Source organism: Mastomys coucha, unplaced genomic scaffold (genome assembly GCF_008632895.1).
Source record: "Mastomys coucha isolate ucsf_1 unplaced genomic scaffold, UCSF_Mcou_1 pScaffold5, whole genome shotgun sequence".
In the NCBI taxonomy this organism is placed as follows: domain Eukaryota; kingdom Metazoa; phylum Chordata; class Mammalia; order Rodentia; family Muridae; genus Mastomys; species Mastomys coucha.
The window spans coordinates 93443455-93465260 of NW_022196911.1; the positions used below are offsets into that span (position 1 = coordinate 93443455).

General features: G+C 49.9%; 2 protein-coding genes and 1 long non-coding RNA gene across 14 annotated transcripts in view; 1 reads left to right on the plus strand and 2 right to left on the minus strand.

The window, feature by feature from the left end:
• Nucleotides 1-10880, plus strand: part of Arhgap23 (Rho GTPase activating protein 23) — a 102298-nt gene extending 91418 nt beyond the window's left edge. For 5 of the 9 annotated variants that reach the window (XM_031354975.1, XM_031354973.1, XM_031354976.1 and 2 more), the window contains 2 exons: nt 364-398; nt 8607-10880. In XM_031354975.1, the coding sequence (XP_031210835.1) occupies nt 364-398; nt 8607-9623 (1052 nt within the window). In that variant the 3' untranslated portion in view covers nt 9624-10880. Of the gene's footprint in view, nt 1-363; nt 399-8606 lie in introns of those variants that run through there. The other 4 variants (XM_031354974.1, XM_031354978.1, XM_031354981.1 and 1 more) reach the window with 3 other exon arrangements.
• Nucleotides 127-9168, minus strand: LOC116079169. Of its 2 annotated transcripts, XR_004113786.1 has the most exons (4): nt 8586-9168; nt 3840-4027; nt 2040-2259; nt 127-727 (listed from the first exon to the last, which is right to left on the minus strand). It is a non-coding gene; the product is annotated as an uncharacterized LOC116079169 (long non-coding RNA). The 2 variants fall into 2 exon arrangements; XR_004113785.1 differs by lacking the exon at nt 127-727 and having other exon boundaries at nt 2001-2259.
• Nucleotides 10881-18114: 7234 nt separating the features above from the next.
• Srcin1 (SRC kinase signaling inhibitor 1) overlaps nt 18115-21806 on the minus strand; it is a 68696-nt gene continuing 65004 nt past the window's right edge. For all 3 annotated transcript variants that reach the window (XM_031351647.1, XM_031351645.1, XM_031351644.1), the window contains one exon: nt 18115-21372. In XM_031351647.1, coding sequence (XP_031207507.1) covers nt 21238-21372 — 135 coding nt within the window. In that variant the 3' untranslated portion in view covers nt 18115-21237. The remainder of the gene's footprint in view (nt 21373-21806) is intronic.

The following is a 21806-nucleotide window of genomic DNA, read 5'->3' on the forward strand; positions in this document are numbered from 1 at the left end:
GATGTGCTGTGTCGCCCCATTGTGGTTTCTGTGGACTGCATCCGATACTGGCATTTTCTCTCCAGAGCTTCAGTGTCATAGGGGGCAGGAGGGGTTTGGGGAGAGGAGGAGCCAGGCCTAGAAAAAAGTCCCCTTTGTCCTTAACCCTGGGCAAGTGAGGACTCAGTGGCCCACAACCTGATGTCACTTCCTGCCTCTAAAAGAAGTGGGTAGCTAACAACATCTTCTGATGGGGCCAATCCATGGAAAATGCCAGCCGAGCCAGGGGCCTCCTAGGGCCTGGGGAGAGCAAATGAACAAACGCCTTCATCTTTGAACCTTTGACCTTTCCTGGTCTAACTTCAGTTTTCTTTCTTTTGCCAGCAGATTCCACCACCTGTAGCTCAGCCAAGTCCAAGGTTAGTGCCATGGCTTCCTAAACGTGCTTTGCCTGGACAAGGCAGCACACTGCAGTTTATGGTCAAGAGGACGGAAGTTGGACTGGGGGTGGGTGGGTTGAGGCTCCTGTGGGGTGGAAGGTGGGAAATACTGTGTGCCTGGGGAAGAAAAGCCAAGAAGCTAACCTAGGTGGTGGGTGGAGAGGCATCTGATGTAGAAGAGGCTGGTGGTTTGGGGGGCAGTGTGACTTGAGAACAGCTCTCATTGCAGAAAGTCCTGAGTTTGAGTCCTGGCTTTGCTACTTATTTTATGATGTTGGGTAATTCTTTCCGAATTGCAGCTTCCTTATCTGTAAAATGAAAACAACAGCAATATGTCTGCTGTGATAAATATTTTTTAAAGTCCCTAGGTGAGCTGAGAATGGTGGCTCAAGCCTGTAATTCCAACACACTAAAGGCAGCCTGGGCTGCATACTGAGTTCCAGGTTAGCCAGGGCTTCAGAGCAAGAACCTGTCTCTAAACAAAACAAAACAAAAACAAACAACAACAAAAAAAACCTGTCTGGGAGGTCTTAACCAAGAAAAGGAAACAATAAAGATGATTGAGAAATCCATGAAACTGAAAACAATTAAGAAAAAATCAATGAAACCACAAGCTATTTCTTTGAGAAAAAAATCAATAAGATTGATAAACTTCTAACAAGACTGACAAAATAAAAAGACATGGCACAAATTACCAATGCTAAGGATGACACAGTACATCTATAGACTACACAGACAGTAACACAAGGCATCAGTACAGACCACACAGATGCTAACACAGGACATCAGTACAGACCACACAGATGCTAACACAGGACATCAGTACAGACCACACAGATGCTAACACAGGGATATTAGTAAAAGACATAAACCTATTCTTAGGATTCAAACTACCAAAATTTGCATAAGAAATAGCCTAAATAGTCATGCATCTACTAAAGAAATTTAATTTGTGTATAAAAACTTCCAGCAGAGAAGCCAGGGCATGATGGTTTCATTGGTAAATTCTACCAAATATTTCAAGGGGAAAATGTTTGTGGTTTTCTGTTTGTTTATTTTATTTTATTTTGTTTGTTTTGTTTTTCGAGACAGGGTTTCTCTGTGTAGCCCTGGCTGTCCTGGAACTCACTCTGTAGACCAGGCTGGCCTCGAACTCAGAAATCCGCCTGCCTCTGCCTCCCAAGTTCTGGGATTAAAGGTGTGCGACACCACGCCCGGCTGTTTATTTTTTAAATTACACTTATTTATTGTGTATATGTTTCCTACAATGTGGATCACAGGGATTGAACTCTGGTCCTCAGGCTTGATGGCAAATTCCTTTACCTGCCAAGTAATTATTTCTTCATATGCTTGTTTGTTTGCTTGCTTGCTTATGAGGCAGGGTCTCTCTATAGAGTCCAAATTTGTGGTCTTCCTATCTTTTTCTTGGGTTCTGGAATTGCGAGTGCATGCCACCACACCTGGTTTGGTTTTCTAATTTTAAATAATTCAACTATTTATCCAGTTTTATAGTATCTTAGTTATAAAATGGTTGTCTCAGTCTGTAATATTTCTATGAGGACACATCATGACCAAGGCAACTATTATAAGAGAAAGCATTTAATTGGGGGACTGGCTTACACTTTCAGAGGTTTAATCCACTGTCATCATGACAGGAAGCTTGGTGGCATGTAGGCTGACAATTACATCCTGATTCAGAGGCAAAGAAAGGAAGACTCTGGGCTTGGTAGGGGCTTTGAAACCAACCCCTCAGTAACACACTTCCTTCAACAAGGCCAGACCTCTTCATCCTTCCAATCCTTTCCAACAGTGACACTCCCTGATGACTCAGCATTCAGATCTGTGAGGGTGGATAGGGGCCATATTCAAACCACTACAATAGAATATTTAAAAACACTCCCATTTCACAATAGTGGACCACATATATGAAAGTGGCCCATACAGCCTTATGTGTGTGATAGGTTAGTACTATCAAGTTTATGTAAGTTCACACAATGATTAAATCACTACTGAAGAGGACCAGAGTTCAGTTCTTAGCACTTGTGATTGATGGCTCATAACCGCCACTCCAGTTCCAGGTGATCTGGCTCCTTTTTCTGGCCTCCGGGCTTCTGCATGCATGTATGGCTATATGTGATGTGTGCACACACACACACAAGCATACACACAAATGTGTGTGCACACAAGCACACATATGCACTAAAAAAATCTTTAAAAAATTATTTTGCTTGCATAGAAATACTACCACAGAGGTTAGAGAGAGAGAGATGTCTGAGACATTAAAAATATTTGGATTTGGCTCCCAGTACCCACATGGCAATTCTCCAGTTCTAGAAGCTCTGATGCCCTCCTTGGCCACTGTACTCATGTTGAACATTCATACATGTACTCATAAAATAAAAATAAATCATGCACACCTTTAATCCCAGCACTTGGGAGGCAGAGGCAGGTAGATTTCTGGGTTCGAGGTCAGCCTGGTCTACAGAGTGAATTCCAGGACAGCCAGGGTCTACACAGAGAAACCTTGTCTCGAAAACAAACAAACAAACAAACAATAAATAAATAAATCTTAAAAGAAATTACTACCAATTCTCCAAAATCTCTAAGGGGTAGAAGAAGCAGGAATGCTTTCCATCTCAGTGTGTGACACCACCATTCCCTGATATCTAAGGCTTCCATTGTCTCCAGATACACTGTATTCATTGAGTCATGCCACACAGATCTCATCTGAACCCCCCCTACGTGGCTTCATGTACTGAACCCTGAGGATGCAAGCAGGAGCTGAGGATCTAAAGAGACGCTCAGTAGTTAAGAGTACTGACTGCTCTTCCAGAGGACCTGAGTTCAATTCCCAGCAACCACATTGGTTGGCTAACAACCAACCCACAGTAAATTTGGGTCCCGGAATCTAACACCCTCTTCCAGTCTCTACAGGCCACACACACGCGAACACACACACACACACACACACACAGAGAGAGAGAGAGAGAGAGAGACAGGGACAGGGAGAGAGAGGGAGAGAGAGAGAGGGACAGAGAGAGAGAGAGAGAGGGACAGGGACAGGGAAAGGGAGAGAGAGAGAGGGAGAGAGAGGGAGAGGGACAGGGACAGGGAAAGGGAGAGAGAGGGAGAGAGAGAGATAGGACTAACCAGAGCTGAGCAGCTGAGCAAGTGGACTCCTATCCACACAGGGTTTATCTTGGAATGGATTCCAGTATCGTACTAATGAGCAAACAATACTAGCTGAAGAGACTTGGAACCCGGAGGAGGCAGAAGCTGGGAGGGGTTCACAAACCAGATGTCTGCATGCACAGACATGAGAAGCCTAGCTGAGAGGTGTTCAGAGCAAAAATGCAAAGCCCCATTGGTAGAGGGAGGCTGGTTTGAGATGTGGGCTGAGCCCCGAGGCAGGGATGATACCTCCAAGGGTAGTAAGAAGGAGGAAACAGGTGGTCAGTCAGCCTCTGGGTCCTGCTGGTGGGCAGGGGGCCTCCACTGAGTCAGTCTGAGGTGGGTTGCAGGCAGCCTCAGAAGGCCACTCTGCTCCGCTGGCTCTCTGCTCAACAGTGCTGTCCTCTGTAAGTGCCTCCAGAGCAGCAGTTCTCAACCTGTGGGTCACAACCCCTTGGGATGGATCAGACAACCCTTCCACAGGGGTTCCTTATCACACATATTTATGTTGCAATTCATAAGCATAGCAAAATTAGTTATGAAGTAGAAGTGAAAATAATTTTATGGTTGGAGGGGTCACAGTTGAAAGACTGTATTAAAAGGTTTTAATGGGTTTCAGCATTAGGAAGGTTGAGAACCACTGTCCTAGACAGCAACCCTCCTCACTATCTCCTATCACCACATCTGTCCGCAGTAGACATGACACCTCCTTCAAGCCTCCTGGCTGTGGGATTCCAGCCTCCCCAGGTTCTGGGCCTCCTTAAGGGCCCAGTGTTAGCTTGATGGCTCCTCTAGAGGATTCTGCTTAACCACAAAGCACACAGCATGCTTTTCAGAAAGTGTCATACACTTGACTTGCGCATCCCCAAGACTCTAGTGAGCTACCCAGTCACAAGTGTACCAGTTCACATTTGCAGCCACCCACCTACACCCTCTTCACACCATCTTCACTAGACTTCTCCGTTCTGTAACCATTCTCACTACATAGATAGCTAGGGAAGGCAATGCCCAGAGTTCAAGTAAGAGCAGGAGTTTGGGCATGTTCTCAGTCATAAGGGGTGGCACCTGTGGGTCTCCTCTTCCCTCTGTGAATGCCGTGGAGATCCTGTTCTGATCCTCTGCTCTCAGGGTTGGAGCATTTGGGGACATGGGATAGCCTCAGCATGAATATGAAACAGCTAGTTAAGCACTTGAGAGCCCAAGGCCCAAACCCAGCTGCCTGGCTAATAGGAATAACTGTCCCGAAGACAGAGACTTTCAATGATGTGTAGCAGGTGGTGTCTGTAGTATGACCCACAGAGCGTCTTGAGTTGCAGCGTCCCATTTCAGGTACCAGGGCCTGAACCCCAGCCAGCTCTGCAGTCCAAGGGTTGGGGACCACATCTGCATAGCATTGAGACTTACTGCTACCAGGCTCTTTCCTGACTCCGAAGTCCAGATCAGGGATTGTCAGCCTAGTTCCCCAGAGCAGAGTTGGGTCATCGCCACCAACATATGCACTCGAGAGCACAGGCAGCCTGCTCTTCTTTCTCTTGCCTTCCTTCTTCCATGCAGCCAGGGTTTTCAGAGGCTTCTGATGGGGCCCAGGTGGGATCCACATGTGAGTTACAGTTACATTCCACCGTGCCCTGCCTGAGACCGGTTTCTGTTTGGTGGAGAGTTTGTGGGTTTGTTTATTTATTTATTTAGGCTGTTCCTTACTGAAGTGTGGGCTGGCACACGGCACAAACTCTTGGCTGAAGCATACCTGTTTAACACTAAGATGTCCATGTTTGGAGGGAAGGGTCCCTTTTTACTTCTTCTGAGGCCCCTCCACCTCAACTCTCCCTATAGCCCAGAGTAACCAGCCTGAGGACCCCTGACCCCGAACTGGGCTGTCGGATTTAGCACGGCCTCATCCTATTTCACCACAGGTTTCTGCTCCCCTTGGCCTGTCCAAAGCTCAGGAAGTAACCTCCAAGGGAGAATTATCTGGTTACATGGAAGTCATAACCACTGGGAAGAGAGTGATTATGTACTCTTAGTCAGACCCCTTCAAACAAAGCGGGTGGGAGGCTGGAGAGATGGCTCAGAAGTTAAGAGGACTGGCTGCTCTTCCAAAGGACCTGAGTTCAATCCCTAGCCACCACATGGTGGCTCACAACCATCTACTACAATGAGATTCAGTGCCCTCTTCTGGTGTACAGACCTGCATCCAGAAGAAGCACCTACACCATAAATAAATAAGTAAATAAATAAATAAATAAATAATTTTTTTTAAATCTGAGGACAGCTAAATAGCCTTGTTCTGGAAGGATCTATACACAAGCTCTCAGCCCAAGTCCCCCAGGCCTCCAGTTCAGTCTTTCTGTGGAGGCTGTGGCTGGCGATTGTCCTGTTTGCTACATCAACAGCCATCACTGACAAAGGTGTTCTTTCTGAGCATGTGCAGTTAAGGAATCCAGCTGGGTCTGGGCTGGGCTGGAGAGATGACTCTGGGTAAGAGCACTGGCAACTCCTGCAGAGGAGCCCCGCTCAATTCCCAGTACCTACCTGGCAGTTTAACCAACTGTAACTGCAGTCTGGGGATCCAAAGCCCTCTTCTGGTTTCTATGGACACTGCATGCAAAGACATACATGCCAATAAACACCCATATACAACATAAAAGTAAACCTCACAAAGAAAGCAGGAAGGACCTCAGTAGCTTTTCCTGGGTCTCACAGCGACTACTTTTGTGTTCCGGCTTCTGCTCTAAGTGGCCCAGCTGGAAAGAGCAGAGCTGGTGCTGGGATGCTGGTGGCTTGGGGTGCAGGGCTGGTGCCAGGATGCTGGTGGCTGGGGTGCAGGGCTGGTGCCAGGATGCTGGTGGCTGGGGTACAGGGCTTAGCTCAAACAAAATAGCTTGCCTGGGAGGCTTAAACAATGAATGCTTGCTGGGTGATGACAATGGCACATGCCTTTAACCCTAGCACTCCAGATCTTGGAGTTCAAGACTAGCTTAGTCTACATAGTTAAGTTCCAGGACTGCCAGGGCTACACAGGCCCTATCTTGAAAAACCAAAACCAACTAACCAACCACCACCACTACCAAGGACAGCAAAAAGACCAATGAATACTCACTCCCTACAACTTCAGGAGCTAGGAGTCCAAGTTCGCAGTACTAGCAAGTTAGCTGCTGGTGAAGGATCCATTCCTGGGTTTGTTTTGGCCTTTTAATTCGTTTTTAAAAGATTTATTTACATATATGAGTACACTGTCACTGTCTTCAGACACACCAGAAGAGGATATTGGATTCTATTACGGATGGTTGTGAGCCACCATGTGGTTGCTGGGAATTGAACTCAGGACTTCTGGAAGAGCAGTTAGTGCGTCTTAACCACTGAGCCATCTCTCCAGCTCGGCTTTTTAATTTGTATATATATATATATTTTTTTTTTTGATAGCTACTTCCTCACTGTGTCCCAGAGAAGGAAAGTGGGGAAGAGAGATTAATCCAATCACTAGGCCCCTACACTCATCATCAAAACCTAGTTTTCTTCCAAAGCTCTGTCTCCATTTGCCATCACAGCTGGAGGTTGGAACTTCAGCTGGAACTTTTTGGTGGGGGACACAGTTCAGTCCGTAGCACTGAGAGAAGCCAGCTGAGTACTGTGGACTGAACAACTTCATCTTTTGCCTCAATGGCTCAACACTGGCCAGGTTCCTTCCCCATGAGCCCACCCAGGTACGTGGCCTGACGTCTGGCCCCGTGCAAGGGTTCCCGATAGCCTCACCCAGAGCACAGTTCAGTGGCAGGGAGCTTTGTCCTAAGCTTGGTCACGATGGCTCAGAGACCTGCCACTTTCACCCTTTGCTTCTAGTCCTCGGTTGGTTCCTGTGCCCCCTCCCACCCCTCCCCGCACTCCCTGGGCAAGGCCGTGGACCTCTTTGCACCAGGGGCAGCTGGGATGGGAGGAGGGTAGTTCGGTCAGAGGATCCAGGAGACAGTAGAGCTACCAGTCATATCAAAGGGAAAACGGCCACAAAGGAAGGCTTGGTGGGGCGGTCGCCAGAGTGCACACTGGGTTCAAGGCCTGAGGTCGATGTTCCTTGTGTCTGATAAGGGTGGGGATCATCCAGTCTTTAAAAAAAGCTGGGAGGAAACCAGAGCCCTGCTTTTGATGGTTCTACAGTGGGAAGGGCTGCTGAGGCAAGGGCAGAGGCGGACCCTGTCCTTAGGGGGCAGTGTGGATGGAGGAAGTTTGGGCAGGGTAGGTGGGGTGGTGACTTCTCCGTGGTAGATCGGGGTACAATCACACAGAGGCTAGAAATGGAATCACACCTGGAAAGGAATCCAGAGCTCACAGGAGAGTTTGCTGTGTGACAGGAAGGCCTGAAATGGCCGCATTTGGGGATAGAAGAGGAGTTAAGAAGAGAGTCATTGGAACTCCCCAGGATGCTGAAAAGCCAAAAAAAAAAAAAAAAAAAAAAAAAAAAAAAAAAAAAAAAAAAAAAAAAAAAGAGAGATGGGAAGCAAATCCAAAGGCCACCGTGGCCACTGAAAGTCTTCTGGGAAGGACCAGGGCAGAATCACTATAGCAGGGCTTCTGGCTGGACCGCTGCGAGCCAGACCAGTGAGCACAGCGGGGGCTTGAAGGGAGCGGTCACTATCCACACCAGGGGATTGTACAGCACAGTTAGCCATTGAACTGATCTAGGCCTGGGGACTAGGAGGAAGTGATCAGGGTAGTGCCCTGGACCGAATGCTTGAACCATTAGCATTTACAACCAGGCAAACGGGACCAGGCACATTCATTGTCTGGGACTGTTACAAGTAAGTCTAAGGAATTTATCTGGAAGTGGCTGGAGAAGACCGTACCCAGCTCCCAAATCAGACAGGAGCATGCAGTGGTGGGGCTCCAGCAGGCTCCAAGTGGGTCAAACATGCTGGTGTGGGCACTGGCTTGTTTGGGAATAGGTGATTGGATGCCATGGTATGGGGCAAGGAGTGGGAATGTGTAAGGCCTCCCCCTTACCCTCGCTGTCTCCTTGCACAGAGTTCCTGGGTCCCCAAGAAAGAGCCTTACGCCCGGGAGATGCTGGCGATCTCCTTCATCTCTGCGGTCAACCGCAAAAGGAAGAAGCGGCGGGAGGCGCGAGGCCTGGGCAGCAGCACCGACGATGACTCCGAGCAGGAGGCGCACAAGGCTGCGGTGGGGACGCAGGAGCCACCCGAGGGGCAGCTGCCAGGCCCCGCAGCCGAGGAGGCCCCCGGACGCCTCAGCCCCCCGACGGCACCCGACGAACGGCCTGCGGCGGACACGCGCTCCATCGTCTCGGGCTACTCCACCCTGTCCACCATGGACCGTAGCGTTTGCTCGGGCACCGGCGGGCGGCGCGCGGGCGCGGGCGACGAGGCGGACGACGAACGCAGCGAGCTGAGCCACGTGGAGACGGACACGGAGGGCTGCGCAGGCCCCGGGGGCCGCCTGTCGCGCCGGCCATCCTTCAGCTCACACCATCTTATGCCATGCGACACTCTGGCGCGCCGTCGCCTGTCTCGCAGCCGCGCGGATGCCGAGGGTCCGGGCGCGGGGACGGCCCGGGCGGGTCCCCGCGGTCCCGAGCCTCTGGGCTCGGCGTCGTCTAGCAGCCAGGAGTCGCTGCGGCCCCCGGCCGCCGCCTCGGCACTCGGCTCGCGACCTTCGCGGGTGGAAGCCCTGCGGCTCCGGCTCCGTGGCACCGCCGACGACATGCTGGCCGTGCGGCTGCGGCGCCCACTGTCACCAGAGACGCGGCGGCGCCGGAGCAGCTGGCGCCGCCACACGGTGGTGGTGCAGAGCCCGCTGACCGACCTCAACTTCAACGAGTGGAAGGAGTTGGGCGGAGGGGGCGCTCCGGAGCCCGCGGGCGTGCGACCGCACAGCGACAATAAGGACTCTGGCCTCAGCAGCCTGGAGTCCACCAAGGCACGGGCCTCATCCGCCGCATCACTGCCATCGGGGGACCTAGGGGCCCTGCAGGGTGTGCCCCCGCGCCGCTCAGCTGCCGCCCGCCTCCACCAGTGTCTGTGATACCCTCCCCTGTCCCGGGGCTGCAGGGATTCCCGTCTCGTTTGTGACCCCCTCAGCCGCCTCCAGGGCTGCAGAAGTTTGGGGGGCGGGGTGTGAAGGGCGGTGCTGGTGCCGCAGACTGGAGTTAGGTGGGGTGGGCAGAGTCCAAGCTGGACCGAAGTGGGAGTCCTCAGGAGAGGGGAGGGGCTACTGGGAGTCCTGTCCCTTAGATAAAGAACCGACCCTTTTCTGTGAGTCTACTTAGGGACCCTCGGTGACCCATGCCGTGTGGGTGGACCGCCCAAGTTTCATTCAGAAGGAAAGATACAGGCTGGATTTTGGGTTTGTCTTCTGCCCACACCCCCACCCCATTAGCTACTAGCTAAGGAGAGGGGGGAGGGTGGGTGATGGGGAGCGGTTGTGTAGGGTTGGGTGTCCATGGGAGATGGGGCTTGTGTGTGTGTGTGAGTGTGTGTAGTCACAGTGCAAAGGTGTTTGTTTCCAGTAGCAATTTCTACCCCAACCCCTTCATTTCTCCGCCATGCCCCAAGCCAGGACCCTGCCTTTGGTGCACACAGGCACCTTAGCCCCGAGCTTATCAGAGGCTGGGTTGAGGTCACTTCCACAGAGGCAGGACTCACATCCTTTGCTGACCTCTAAGTCACCCCTCTAAGCTCTGACCTGTGGACCTGCCTGCTCCCTTTATTTTTACTTTTTATTTTTTGGATACCCCTGCAGCTGGCGGCTTCCTTCTCCTTGTTCACCCTGCTCCCTTCCACAGCTTAGCATGCAGACTCGCCTTCAGTCGGGACGAACTCCGTCATGCACTGCTGTACAGGGTCTCAGCTGGGCTGTTCCTGCAGGGTGGGTGGGACCCAGCTCCTCTTTCTCCACATTGTAAATAAACCTAAAGCACTAGTCCTCCCTCCTCCGCCCTCACTCATTCCAGGGGCGCCCCAGTGGGGTGACCTGCTGTCTGTCAGTCTTTCTGGTTTATGCAAAGATTTGCTGTAAAGTCTCTCTCCCCGCCCTAGCACTGTAAATATTGTCTCTAATGTGTAACATATTATAAAGAATTTATAAGGATTTTTAAAGATGTTTTGCTCATTTTAAAAAGTGTTGTAACAGTGTTGTTATGAGCCCCCACGTCTGCATGACCCCTCCCACTGTGTCCTTGACACACCCCTCTAAGCTATAACTAAGATCCCTGCTTCTCAAAGTCCTGTCTTAAAAGTACAGTCTATATCTTGGAAATAAATGGCCTTCCTCAGGCATGAACCAGTGTCTCACTTGTTTGGATGGGAAGAGGGACAGAGCAGCGCTGGGAGGGGGACATCTGAGAGACTTGTCCCAGCAAGCAGGGCAGCTAGGCGGAGTGGCAGAACAGAAGGAATCACTTCTCTCTGGTAGCTTTTTGTGTCCTAGGAGACTGGTATGAACAGAGGAAGGAACACAGTCGGTGAGTGGCGTGCTGGCCCCACATCCTGGGTCCATCAGCAGGAGGTCTCCAGATGTCTGCTCTGCCACACCTGCAGAGGCCAGGCGTGGGTGGGAGGCGGCTTCTTTCTCAAGCGATCTGAGTGGCCTCAGGCACTAATCCACAGGCAAGAAACTTGGCCAGCTGTCACTACAGGTACCTCAGGCCCAGCAGCATTTAGTGTGAGACTGACCCATTTCCTCAGCATGTGTAAGCTCGCAGGCCCCTCAGTTATGGCTCTGAAGCAGCCCCCTACTCTTGGATAAGCTCAGAATTGGTATGCCTGAATGCTCAGAACCCACCCTGAGGGCTTTGCCCTAAACCACATCTCCAACACTCAGCTCAGTGTCACTATGTCCTTTCTGGATGTGAGAAAGCTGAGGCACTGAACAGGCTGTGGCTTGCCAAGGTCACCTTGTTAATAAGTGGAGGATCCAGAGAGAGGCTATGAGGTAGGGGTGGGACTCCCTCATCACAGGGTGACCTTCTGCAGACATTAATAGACTCTAAAGATGAGAAGGTCAAACGGAGCTACTTCTAGATAAGAAAACAGAATTCTTTGCAGGCAGGAAGGGCCTTTGAGCTGAGGAAAAAACACACTAGATGGTAACTTGAACCCATGCAGAGGATAAATACTGTGGATGTGGGGAATAGAGAAATATTGTATTTTTCTTGTTTCTCTTTAAAAGAAAACTCAGCTGCACAAAACAGTATTTGCAAAACTGCTGTCCATAAAGGTGTGATTTGTATCACACTAACCACATGGAGGAAGGGGCGAGATCTACACTGGAGCAAACTTTGGGTTTGTTTTATTTTGTTTTAGTCAGGATCTCACTATTTAGCCCTGGCTGGTCTCAACTTATAGCAATTCTCCTGCCTCAGCCTCTTGAGTGCTGGGGATTACAGATGTGTGCCACCATGCCTGGTTTATGGTTTGAATCTGCATGGTCTCACTCCGGCTCAGATCTTGACCTCTGGGTCCCCATCTCACTCATGACACTATTTTGAGGTCGGTGGGGCCTGCCTGGCAGAAGGAGATCACCAGCAGCCTTTGAAGGGCCTACTGCCCTGATTCCAGCAAAGTCTCTGTGTCCTCATTCAGCTACACTGTGTTCTCCGCCTGATGGACTGAAACTCCCCTGAAACTGTGATCCAAAATAAACCCCTTATTTACTAAGTTGTTTCTGTCAGGTATTTGGTGTCACAGCAATAAATAAATTTTTAAAATGGAAGCTTAGCATAAAGAAACCATATGAGCAATTACTGAGAGAGCTAGGATAACTATTTTAGGTACAAGCAGAAATTCTCATTAGGGACATAGACACATTTTGTGTCTAGCTATGGACAAGGATATTTTGTAACAGTCTACAAACCAGACTGTTAACAGTTAAAACTGGTGTATTCCCAAGGACAACCTAGATGCAGGAAGTCTAATAGGCTGAAAAGAAAACTACAGTTTGCGCCAGGCAGTGGTGGCACATGCCTTTAATCCCAGCACTTGGGAGACAGAGGCAGGTGGATTTCTGAGTTTGAGGCCAGCCTGGTCTACAGAGTGAGTTCCAGGACAGCCAGGGCTATTCAGAGAAACCCTGTCTCAAAAAACAAAACAACAACAACAACAACAAAAAACCAAAAAAAAACCAAAAAAAAAAAAAAAAAAACCACTTTGGTGTGTTAGTTGGAGATTTCAATATCCCATCCTCAATGTAGATAGAACTGAACACAGAAAGAAAGCCTGACCCTCTGTAAGCCAGCTTCAAGGGCTCTGAAGATGAGATGACTCCAAATATATCGTCCCAGGTACACATGGAACATCCTTTGGGGAAGACCATATCGCAGGCCTTAAGCAAGGCCGGATGCTTATCAAAGGAGAGAGATCACAATAAAGCTCGTTCTCAACCACAGTGAGATTAAGTTAGAAACTAAGAGGTTTGGGCCCAACAAGATGGCTCATCAGGTAAGGGTGCCTGCTGTCAAACCTTACAACCCAAGTTTGATCTCTGGAACCCACAGGGTGGAAAGAAAACAACTATTGAAAGCTGTCCTCTAAAGCTAGGCATGGTGATGCACACCTTTAATCCCAGCACTTGGGAGGCAGACACAGGCAGATTTCTGAATTCAAGGCCAGTTTAGTCTACAGAGTTAGTTTCAGGCCAGCCAGGGCTACACAGAGAAACGTAGACTTACTGTGGCACAGGCCCACACAGAAAAATAGAAATTAAAAAAAAAAAAAGACTTGTCACAAAGCTGTAACAATCAAGATAAATGGGGGGCTGGAGAGGTGGCTCAGCAGTTAAAAGCACTGGCAGCTCTTCCAGAGGACCTGGAGTTCAATTCCCTCACAAATGTCTGTAATTACAGTTCCAGGAGATCCAACAGCCTCACAAAGACAAGGATACAGACAAAACACCAATACACATAAGATAAAAGGATACATTAAAAAATTCAAGATAGGGGATTGGAGAGATGGCTCAGTGGTTAAGAGCACTGACTGCTCTTCCAGAGGTCCTGAGTTCAATTCCCAGCAACCACATGGTGGATCACAACTATCTATACTGGAATTGTTGCCTTCTTCAGGTACATATATATAAAGTGGTGGTTCATGCCTTTAATCCTAGCACTTGGAAGGCAGAGTAGGCAGATTTCTGAGTTCAAGGCCAGCCTGGTCTACAGAGTGAGTTCCAGGACAGCCAGGGCTACACAGAGAAACCCTGTCTCAAAAAACCAAAAAACAAAAACAAACAAATTTTTCAAGATAGATGGTTCAGAGGCTGAAGATATGGGGCTCAATTCCCAGTACCACATAAGCCAGTTGTGATCTCAACAGCTGGGAGGTAGAAGCAGGAAGATGAGAAGTTCAGCATCAACTTCTGTTACATAGAGTCTAAGGTGAGCCTTGGATATATAAGACCTTGCCTCAGAATATAAAGACACCAATATGGGTATATAGAAGACATAAAGCTGATGTGGAGAAACTAGAACCCTCTTAGGGGACTGGTGGGAATGGAAGCCACGGCTGTTGCTTCAGGATGGTGTAGCTTAGCCTGCAGACAATCTGAATTCAATCCTCAGAACCCACATAAGGTCCAAGGAAGGCACTTATTGCCAAAAGTTGTTCTCTGACCTCCACACACACCCTGTGGCACACATGGCTACCACCGTGTGACACTTGTTACCTGGACACGCATGTGCTAAGCACCCAAAGCTGGACTGACACACACACAAACACCATACCGAGCATGCCTGCTGGAGAAGGGCTTAGCCCCCCTACATGCTTGACCACAGTTGCCCTTGCAAAAAAGAAGCCAGGCGGCTGTGTGATTCCATCCCTGGGAAAAGTCTGGGGGATTCCCACCGGAAGGGGCTGAAATAGGTGATGTTAGTTGGGGGGGGGCAGGTTTTTTTTGTAGGCGTTGAAAATATTCTAAGATTAGAGTGTAGTGCTGGCTGCACATCCACAAACAAATGAAAACCCACTAAGCTGTGAATGTTTTTTGTTTGTTTGTTTGTTTGTTTTTGTTTTTCCAAGGCAGCGTTTCTCTGTGTAGCCCTGGCTGTTCTGGAACTCACTCTGTAGACCAGGCTGGCCTCGAACTCAGAAATCTGCCTGCCTCTGCCTCTGCCTCCCAAGTGCTGGGATTAAAGGCGTGCGCCACCAGTGCCCAGCTGAGCTGTGGATGTTAAATGGGAATTTTATGGCATGGGAAACACACCTGAGTAAGCTGTAAAAGTAAACAATAAACCGCATTCTGACCTTGTGCCCTGTCCATAAACTTTGCTGTTTCCTGAGAAATGTTTCTTCAGGAAATATTAGTGTTGAGGGAGAGGAGTACCCCCCCCACACACACCCCTCCCCCAGTTTTCTGTCATATGTGAGGACCTGATCGTGGCTATCTGACTCAACTAAAGAAGTTGGTGAGTGACCAGCGGTCAGGAGAGAGCCCTGGGTTTCCTTCTGGACCATCACTTGGTGTCACTGCCAAGACTCTGATACTTTATTCTCCTCTGGGGACACTGGATTGTCACCCTCAATTGTGAAAGCTGCAGCGGAGAGGAATCTCTGCAACTGGAAGGTCTTGGACACTTGCTTAGCAAAGAGCAGACTGCCCCTGCAGAGGGGCAGCGTTCAGTTCCCAGCACCCACACCAGGCAGCTCATAACCACCTGTTCCAGGGGATCCTGAGAAACCTTCGCTCATTCACAGACTCCTCTCCCCACCTGCAACATATATACACTTAATAATTAAATATAAAGTGTAAAAAGGTAAGAAACCTTCCCAGCACTGCCACAGGACCCAGAGGACGTGCGGTTTCCTGTTCTTGACCCATGAGCTTGCCCCGCCCCCAGCCCCGCCCCCAGCCCCGCCCCTCCCTTCCACTCTCTCTCCTTGAGCTACTTGGCTTTCCTTCCTTTCCTAGTATGGAAAGGCTACTTTTCACCCCAGCCCTGCCTTTGGTCTAGGACTCTGTAACCCGTTCCACAGAGTGTCTCCTCTATTTTGTTTGTTGGGTTGGTTGGTTTTAAGACAGAGTCCCACAACATAGCCTAGGCTGACTCAAGGATGCTTCCTGCATCAGGGCAAGGATTACGGGTGTGAGCCATGTCTGCCTTCCATTTATTGGGAAAGGTCTCTCTATAATCCAGACTAGCTCTAGATCACCCTGCCTTAGCACCCATTCCCAATCCCTCGGATGCTCGGATTATAGGTATGCTACTCATTTAGGGGGTAAGTTTTATTACATTTATTGATTTACATATTTTATCGGGGTGGGGCACAACACGTGTGTGGAGGTCAGAGGAGAACTTGCAGGAGTCTGTGCTCCTGCGTGGGTTTCATCTTTACTTGCTAAGCCAGAGTCTCATGTATCCCAGGCTGGCCTCAAATTCACAATCTCACTCAATCTTTTTTTTTTTTTTTAAGGAGTTATTTATATGAATTCACTATAGCTGTCTTTAGACACACCAGAAGAGGGCATCAGATCCCAGTACAGATGGTTGCTGGGTTCCATGACCTCTGGAAGAGCAGTCAGTCTCTTAACCGCTGAATCATCTCTCCAGCCCGCTCAATCTTACTTTAGTTCTTAACCGTTCTGCTGCTGTATTCCAAGAGCTGGGCTTACAGGCTTCTGTCCCACTCCCAACTCTACCCCTCTTTTTCTTGTTGTTGATGACAAGTAACCCTGGCAGTCTATGAACTAGCTATGTATATTAGGCTAGCCTCGAAATGGGAGATTCACCATTTTTAGGAAGTTTATGATCAGCCTTTAAAATTCTGTGTTAGTATTCTGGGTATGTGCATGTATACACATATATGGAGGCCGGAAGTCCGTGTCTTTGATCGCTAACTTTTCTGAGACAGGGTCTCTCACTGAACCTGGAGTTTCCCTGTTGGATAACCTGGCTGGCCAGTAAGCTCTGAGGACGTGTCCCCAATACCCACCTTCTACCCTAGGGTCGTAGACCTGAACCACTATGCCTGGGTTTTATATGGGTGGTAGAAGTCCAAACTCTGGTCTTGATGCATGTATGGCAGGCACACTACTGAGAACCGTCTCTCCTTTCATTCCTCATACTTATGGTCTCCATTCAGGGAACTCCAGGGCCTGGCCATCCTGGGCAGGCAGGACCACAATGCATATTGCCATCATAGTTACAGGGCTGTCTCTTTGTTCGAGTGCTTGCTGTTAGCCACAGTTTGTAGATGCTCACCCCCATTTCCTGGGTGGCTCCTCTGCCACAGGCTACAGTTGGCCCTGGGGGTACCTAGGCACAGCTGCAAGGTCATCTATTTGGGAGTCGCTCTGAGGGTGGGTGGATTGTGCCTGGCATGATCTCTGGCATGCCCGTGATGCTGTGTTTGTTCTCCATTTTAAAATGTCAGGGGAGGAGGAAGGAGGGGGTTGGCTGCTGTCTTGTTTTCCAGGAATACTACAGGAAATTGACAACAGGACCTGCTGACATTCTAAAAGTCACGGGAATAGCCTCTAGGTAGACTGAGGCCTGACTTGGGGCACTGGCTGGAGGTGACTCATGCGGGAGTGAGCAGTTTCTCAACTCAGGCTTGCTAGTGGCCCTTAGAGAACGATGCTAAGGATTACAAAAATGGCTGGGAGTATGTAGCTTCAGGACCCCGCCACCCCACGGGACAGAGGTGACCAAGGACAAACTAGTAGATCTGGTAACTCAGATTACAGGAAGCCTCGAAGACAGAATGCGTGGGAACTGTGACAAGACCTTCAGAATTCTTGAATTGAGAATTTTTGAAACCCTGAGTGGGACATCTGGCCCACTGTGGGTAGCAGATAGATTTCACTGCATGTTTGTTTCATGCATCTCAGGTGTTTCATGTGAGTTTCTGTTAGTTCTGGGAGTCTGAAAGTGATGGAGTATAGATGGGGGTGGGGGGGTGGGGGGGTCATCCCTCCCAGTGGGCCAGATAATAAAACCCAACCTGGCAGGGCTCTAGGGAACCTGACCTTTAAGAACTGGCACTGGGGCCAGATGGAGATAAATTCATATTGTGAATGTATAGATCTCTGGCTCTGTGACACAGGAAAGATGCCCAGGATCTAACTCACTGGTGGTCACGGGGGACTTGATGGGATCTCTTCTGTGACCTCTAGTGCAGAGCTGACTCTTTGGAAATAGTGGTGTTAGCTGGGCATGGTAACACATACCTCTAATCCTACACTGGGGAGGCAGAAGAAGGTGAATCTCTGAGTCAAGGCCAGCCTGGTTTACAGAACCAGTTCTAGGACAGCCAGGGCTACATAGAGAAACCCTGTCTCAAAAATCCAAAAAAAAAAAAAAAAAAAAAAAAAGACATTTGTGGTGTCCTTCCCCATGGTAACAGGAATCAAGTGCCCTGGGTAGTGCTAGCCCCATGCTTCCTGTCCTGGCTGTCCCTTCTCTGAGCCATGCCCACAGACTCAGGGCATGCTGGCTTTCCAGTCCACACCCCTCTGCTGTTCACTCTAATTCCTTCCATACCCCAGTGAAATAATGAGGCACAGCCCACAGGAAGAAGATCCAGGAGAGAAAAAAGAAACAAGTTTTATTAAAGCCCCAACACTCGGCTAGAAAAACCAAAAGGGACGAGAAGAGAGCGGGGAGGTAGGGAAGAAAAAAAAAAAAGACATTAAAAAAGAGACAGAAAACACAGCAACCCTTTCCATTTAGAAATCGTCAAGTTACACTGACAGAGGTCACAATATCCACGGGAGCCATCACTTCTACACCAACACAGGCCCTACGGGGTGGACGGGTGGGTGTGGAGCCGGGCTGGCCTTGAGGGGCCCCACTTGGGACCTCCCTCAAAGCCTTGGCCCCAAGGCCCCTGGGGAAACAGTATATCTTGGAAGGGGCCAGAGAGAACCCCCCATGCGAGTAACACAGCACAGCGGGCAGGGGTGAGGGGACCAGGTACAGGGTCCCCCGAAGTGGCAGTTTCTCTTGTCAAGCACACACTGATGGACAGCGGTGAGGCGCATGCAGCTGGGGGTGGGGGCAGGGATTGACGTGCTGCGGGCTTTGAGAAGGGTCGGGTAGGGAGCTTGGGAGGGGAGCCGGGCGAGTGGTGCAGGGATGATGGAACACACACATGCACACGAGTACTCACACACACAGAGGCTCTCTCACACGCCTGCCTGCACCTGCACACAACCATATCCACCTCTAACGTTATCTGAACCCATCGCATGAACAGCCAGGCATATCCACACACACATCACACATCCCTAATCCCAAGGCTCTCCTCACACAATCATGCGGATGCCCAGGCAGGTTATGTTCACATACATGTACAAGGCTTCACGCATACAATATTAAGTTTTGCCTATGCACACACAATCCATGCATGTGCACACACAAGTTATGTAGGCTTGTGCCGGTGTGCACACACACAGGCTGCACACAATCCCATACAAATGCCTTCCAGCACACACATGCGCAGGAACCAAATCGAAGAACTAGAACTACGCAAATCCCACAGGTCTCGCCTGAGCTCATGGGGCAGCCCCTGTCTGGATGGTCACTTCCCCCACCTCTCCCTCTCTCCACAAAGGACACTCAACTCAGGACAATGACGGAGGGGCGCACATTCAGGTCTCAGGGGTGAGCGGGTGTGGGGGCAAGCAAAGAGAAATGGAGTGGAGGGGCCCCTTCCCCTCCCTCCCAAGCCAGGGGTCTCTGTACAGTCAAATCAAACCAAACTGCTTCACAGGGACTACAGAAACCAGGCCACACGCCTGTCCCCAGCCCTCCCCTGCCAGACAGCGGCCAGGGAGAGTGTGCTGTGGTTTCCTTTTTTTTTTCTTTTTTAAATATTTATATATATTTATATTACGTATATTATATATATATAATATGTAAATATATTTTTAAAACAATATAAAATGTTAAGACACTTCACTTAAATGTAAAGAGTTGCTTGCAATTAAAAGTAATTGCATCATTGTGAGGTCCTTTTTTTTTTCTATTTTTTAGATTTTTTTTTGTTTTTTGTTTTGTTTTTTTGTTTGTTTTGTTTTTCTGGGAGGGATTTTTTTCTTCTTTTGTTATTTTTCAAAAAGGCTTGCTTGCCTTAGTACAAAAATGATCCAAAGCTAGAAAACAAGAGCAAATTAACAAAACAAAAATAGAAATAAATAAAAAATAAACGAAATCAAAGAAAAGAAACACAACCCAGTTTCCCCTCCCAACCCAAGCCCTCAACAGCTGCCACTGGCTCTCCCCTGCGGGGCTCCAAGGTCTTGAGGTTCTGTCCCTTCAATGGTTCCTCTCTGTGCTTACTGTGGGACTGGTCCCAAGACCACATCTCTGTGCTTACTTTGCTTTGTGCTCCAAAGGGGAGCCCCTCCTCCCTTCCGATAATCTTTCTTCTTGCTCTGGCCCCTCTGTACCTGCCCGGGGCCAGGCCAGAAGCACGTCAGCCTCTCCCTTTGACTCCCAGACCCACCCAAAAGCCAGTCTGTTCTATGCAGGGCCCCTGCAAGGTATCCAGACTGGAGTAGCTGGTTCTTCTGCCTTGGGGACCCTCAAACACCTGACAAGTGGTCACCAGATCCCCACAGGCAAATCCCATCTCACCCCTTCCCTGAAAATCCTGAAATCATAGAGGCTGGCTGGAGGCCGGCCACGTTGCTCCCTCTAGGGGTCAGAGACTGTACTGCACCCTGCCGGCCCTTCTCCCTCAAACCAGACCCTTCCCATCCTCCAAACGTGTTTCTAGGCCCTTCCATCTTCCCCACCCCACCCCCATAAAATAAGTTAATGGCATTTAAAGTGCTAAATTAGGGAACTAAAAGTACCAGGTGCCCCTCTCAGGGCTGCCCTCTCCCAAGGCAGATCCCCAGGGGCAGGCGGTCCCCAGAAGCACCCTCCATAACAGGTGTCCTGGGGGCCTCCTTCCATCGGTTGCTAGCACCAGCCGGACACTGAGCAGCAGTAAGCCGGCTTCTCCCCTGGCACCTAGTGTCCCCCCTTCCCTCCTCACACCACACCCAGCCTTGGCCTCTTCTCTGGGGATCCCCTCCAGCTAGGCCTGCTTCCAGGCCTACCCTGGTTCGAAAGAAAAACCACAGGCCAGCAGCAGAGTTCTGTCTCTTCGAAGGCTGGACAGACAGTGGGGCGTCTCCAAGGCCAGGGTCTCCCTTGTCCATTGTCCAGCCTGCCGCTGGGTCAGTCCTTGTCCATCTGTTCCTCCATGAAGGAACCCAGTAATGGGAGGGGGGTCTCACTCCGCTCCAAGTCTCCGTGGCTCAGAGTTTGTTCCAAGTGTTCTTGGGAAGTTAGGGGAGGTGGGAACTTTGGATGGACTTGGGGGGGGGGAGGAAGAGGGTGAAAGAGCAGAGGGGAAGAAGATGACAGGAAGTGGGCGGAGCAGAGGCTGCTAGGGAACCGGAAGTCGGGGGAAGTTGGTGTGTTTGGTTTTTAGCTTTCTCTTTTGCTCTTTAAAAAAAGAAAAAAGGGAAAAGATAGATAATTAAAGGAAATCGCTTAAAAAAACCAAAAACACCAAGAGGAGATGAGAGAGCGGAGGGCCATGCCGCCCCGCAACCCTTCAGGCGTGAGAGTGGGCAGGGTAGAGCGGGCATGGAAGGAAGGAGGGACGATGGCAGGAGGAAGGGAAGGCGGGCTGGGGTGGTGGCATGAGGGCTCCTAGAAGGAGATGGAAGAATTCCTTGCCCCAAAGGAAGTCAATACAGGGATGGAGGTTCTGGAACCAGAGGGCTTTTCTGAGCCGGGGCTTGAGGTCTCATTCGGACCGCTCACCTCTTTAGATGGTTTAGTGGCCTGGAACAAAAACAGGGGTCAGGGGTCAGAGAGAGCAAAGGAGAGCCTCCATGCTGGCTCCTGGCTGAAGTGTTGAAAAATGGGGAAACTCCACAAGTCCAAGAGGAAATTAACTGCAAAAGCGAGAACCCAGAGGGGCCGGGTGGCTGGAGAGAGCGTTCCTCTGAACTGGGTGGGGGGAGGGGGCAGGATGGGGAAGTGTGTTGGAAGGGGCACCAAGAAGGTTGAGGGGAGCCATGGGGTTGAATCAAAGGCCTGGAAAGCAGAGTGGGGGGTGGGTTCAGTCCATGGTTACTGAGAGAGGAAAGACAGAGGACAGAAGAGACACCAGATAGACCAGGCCCAGGACAGGCAGAGGGGACAGGGGGTGGGAGGGCGGGTGAGGGAGGGAGAAGAAGTGTATGGTTAGTAGCAACAGGGATGCATCTAAAGTC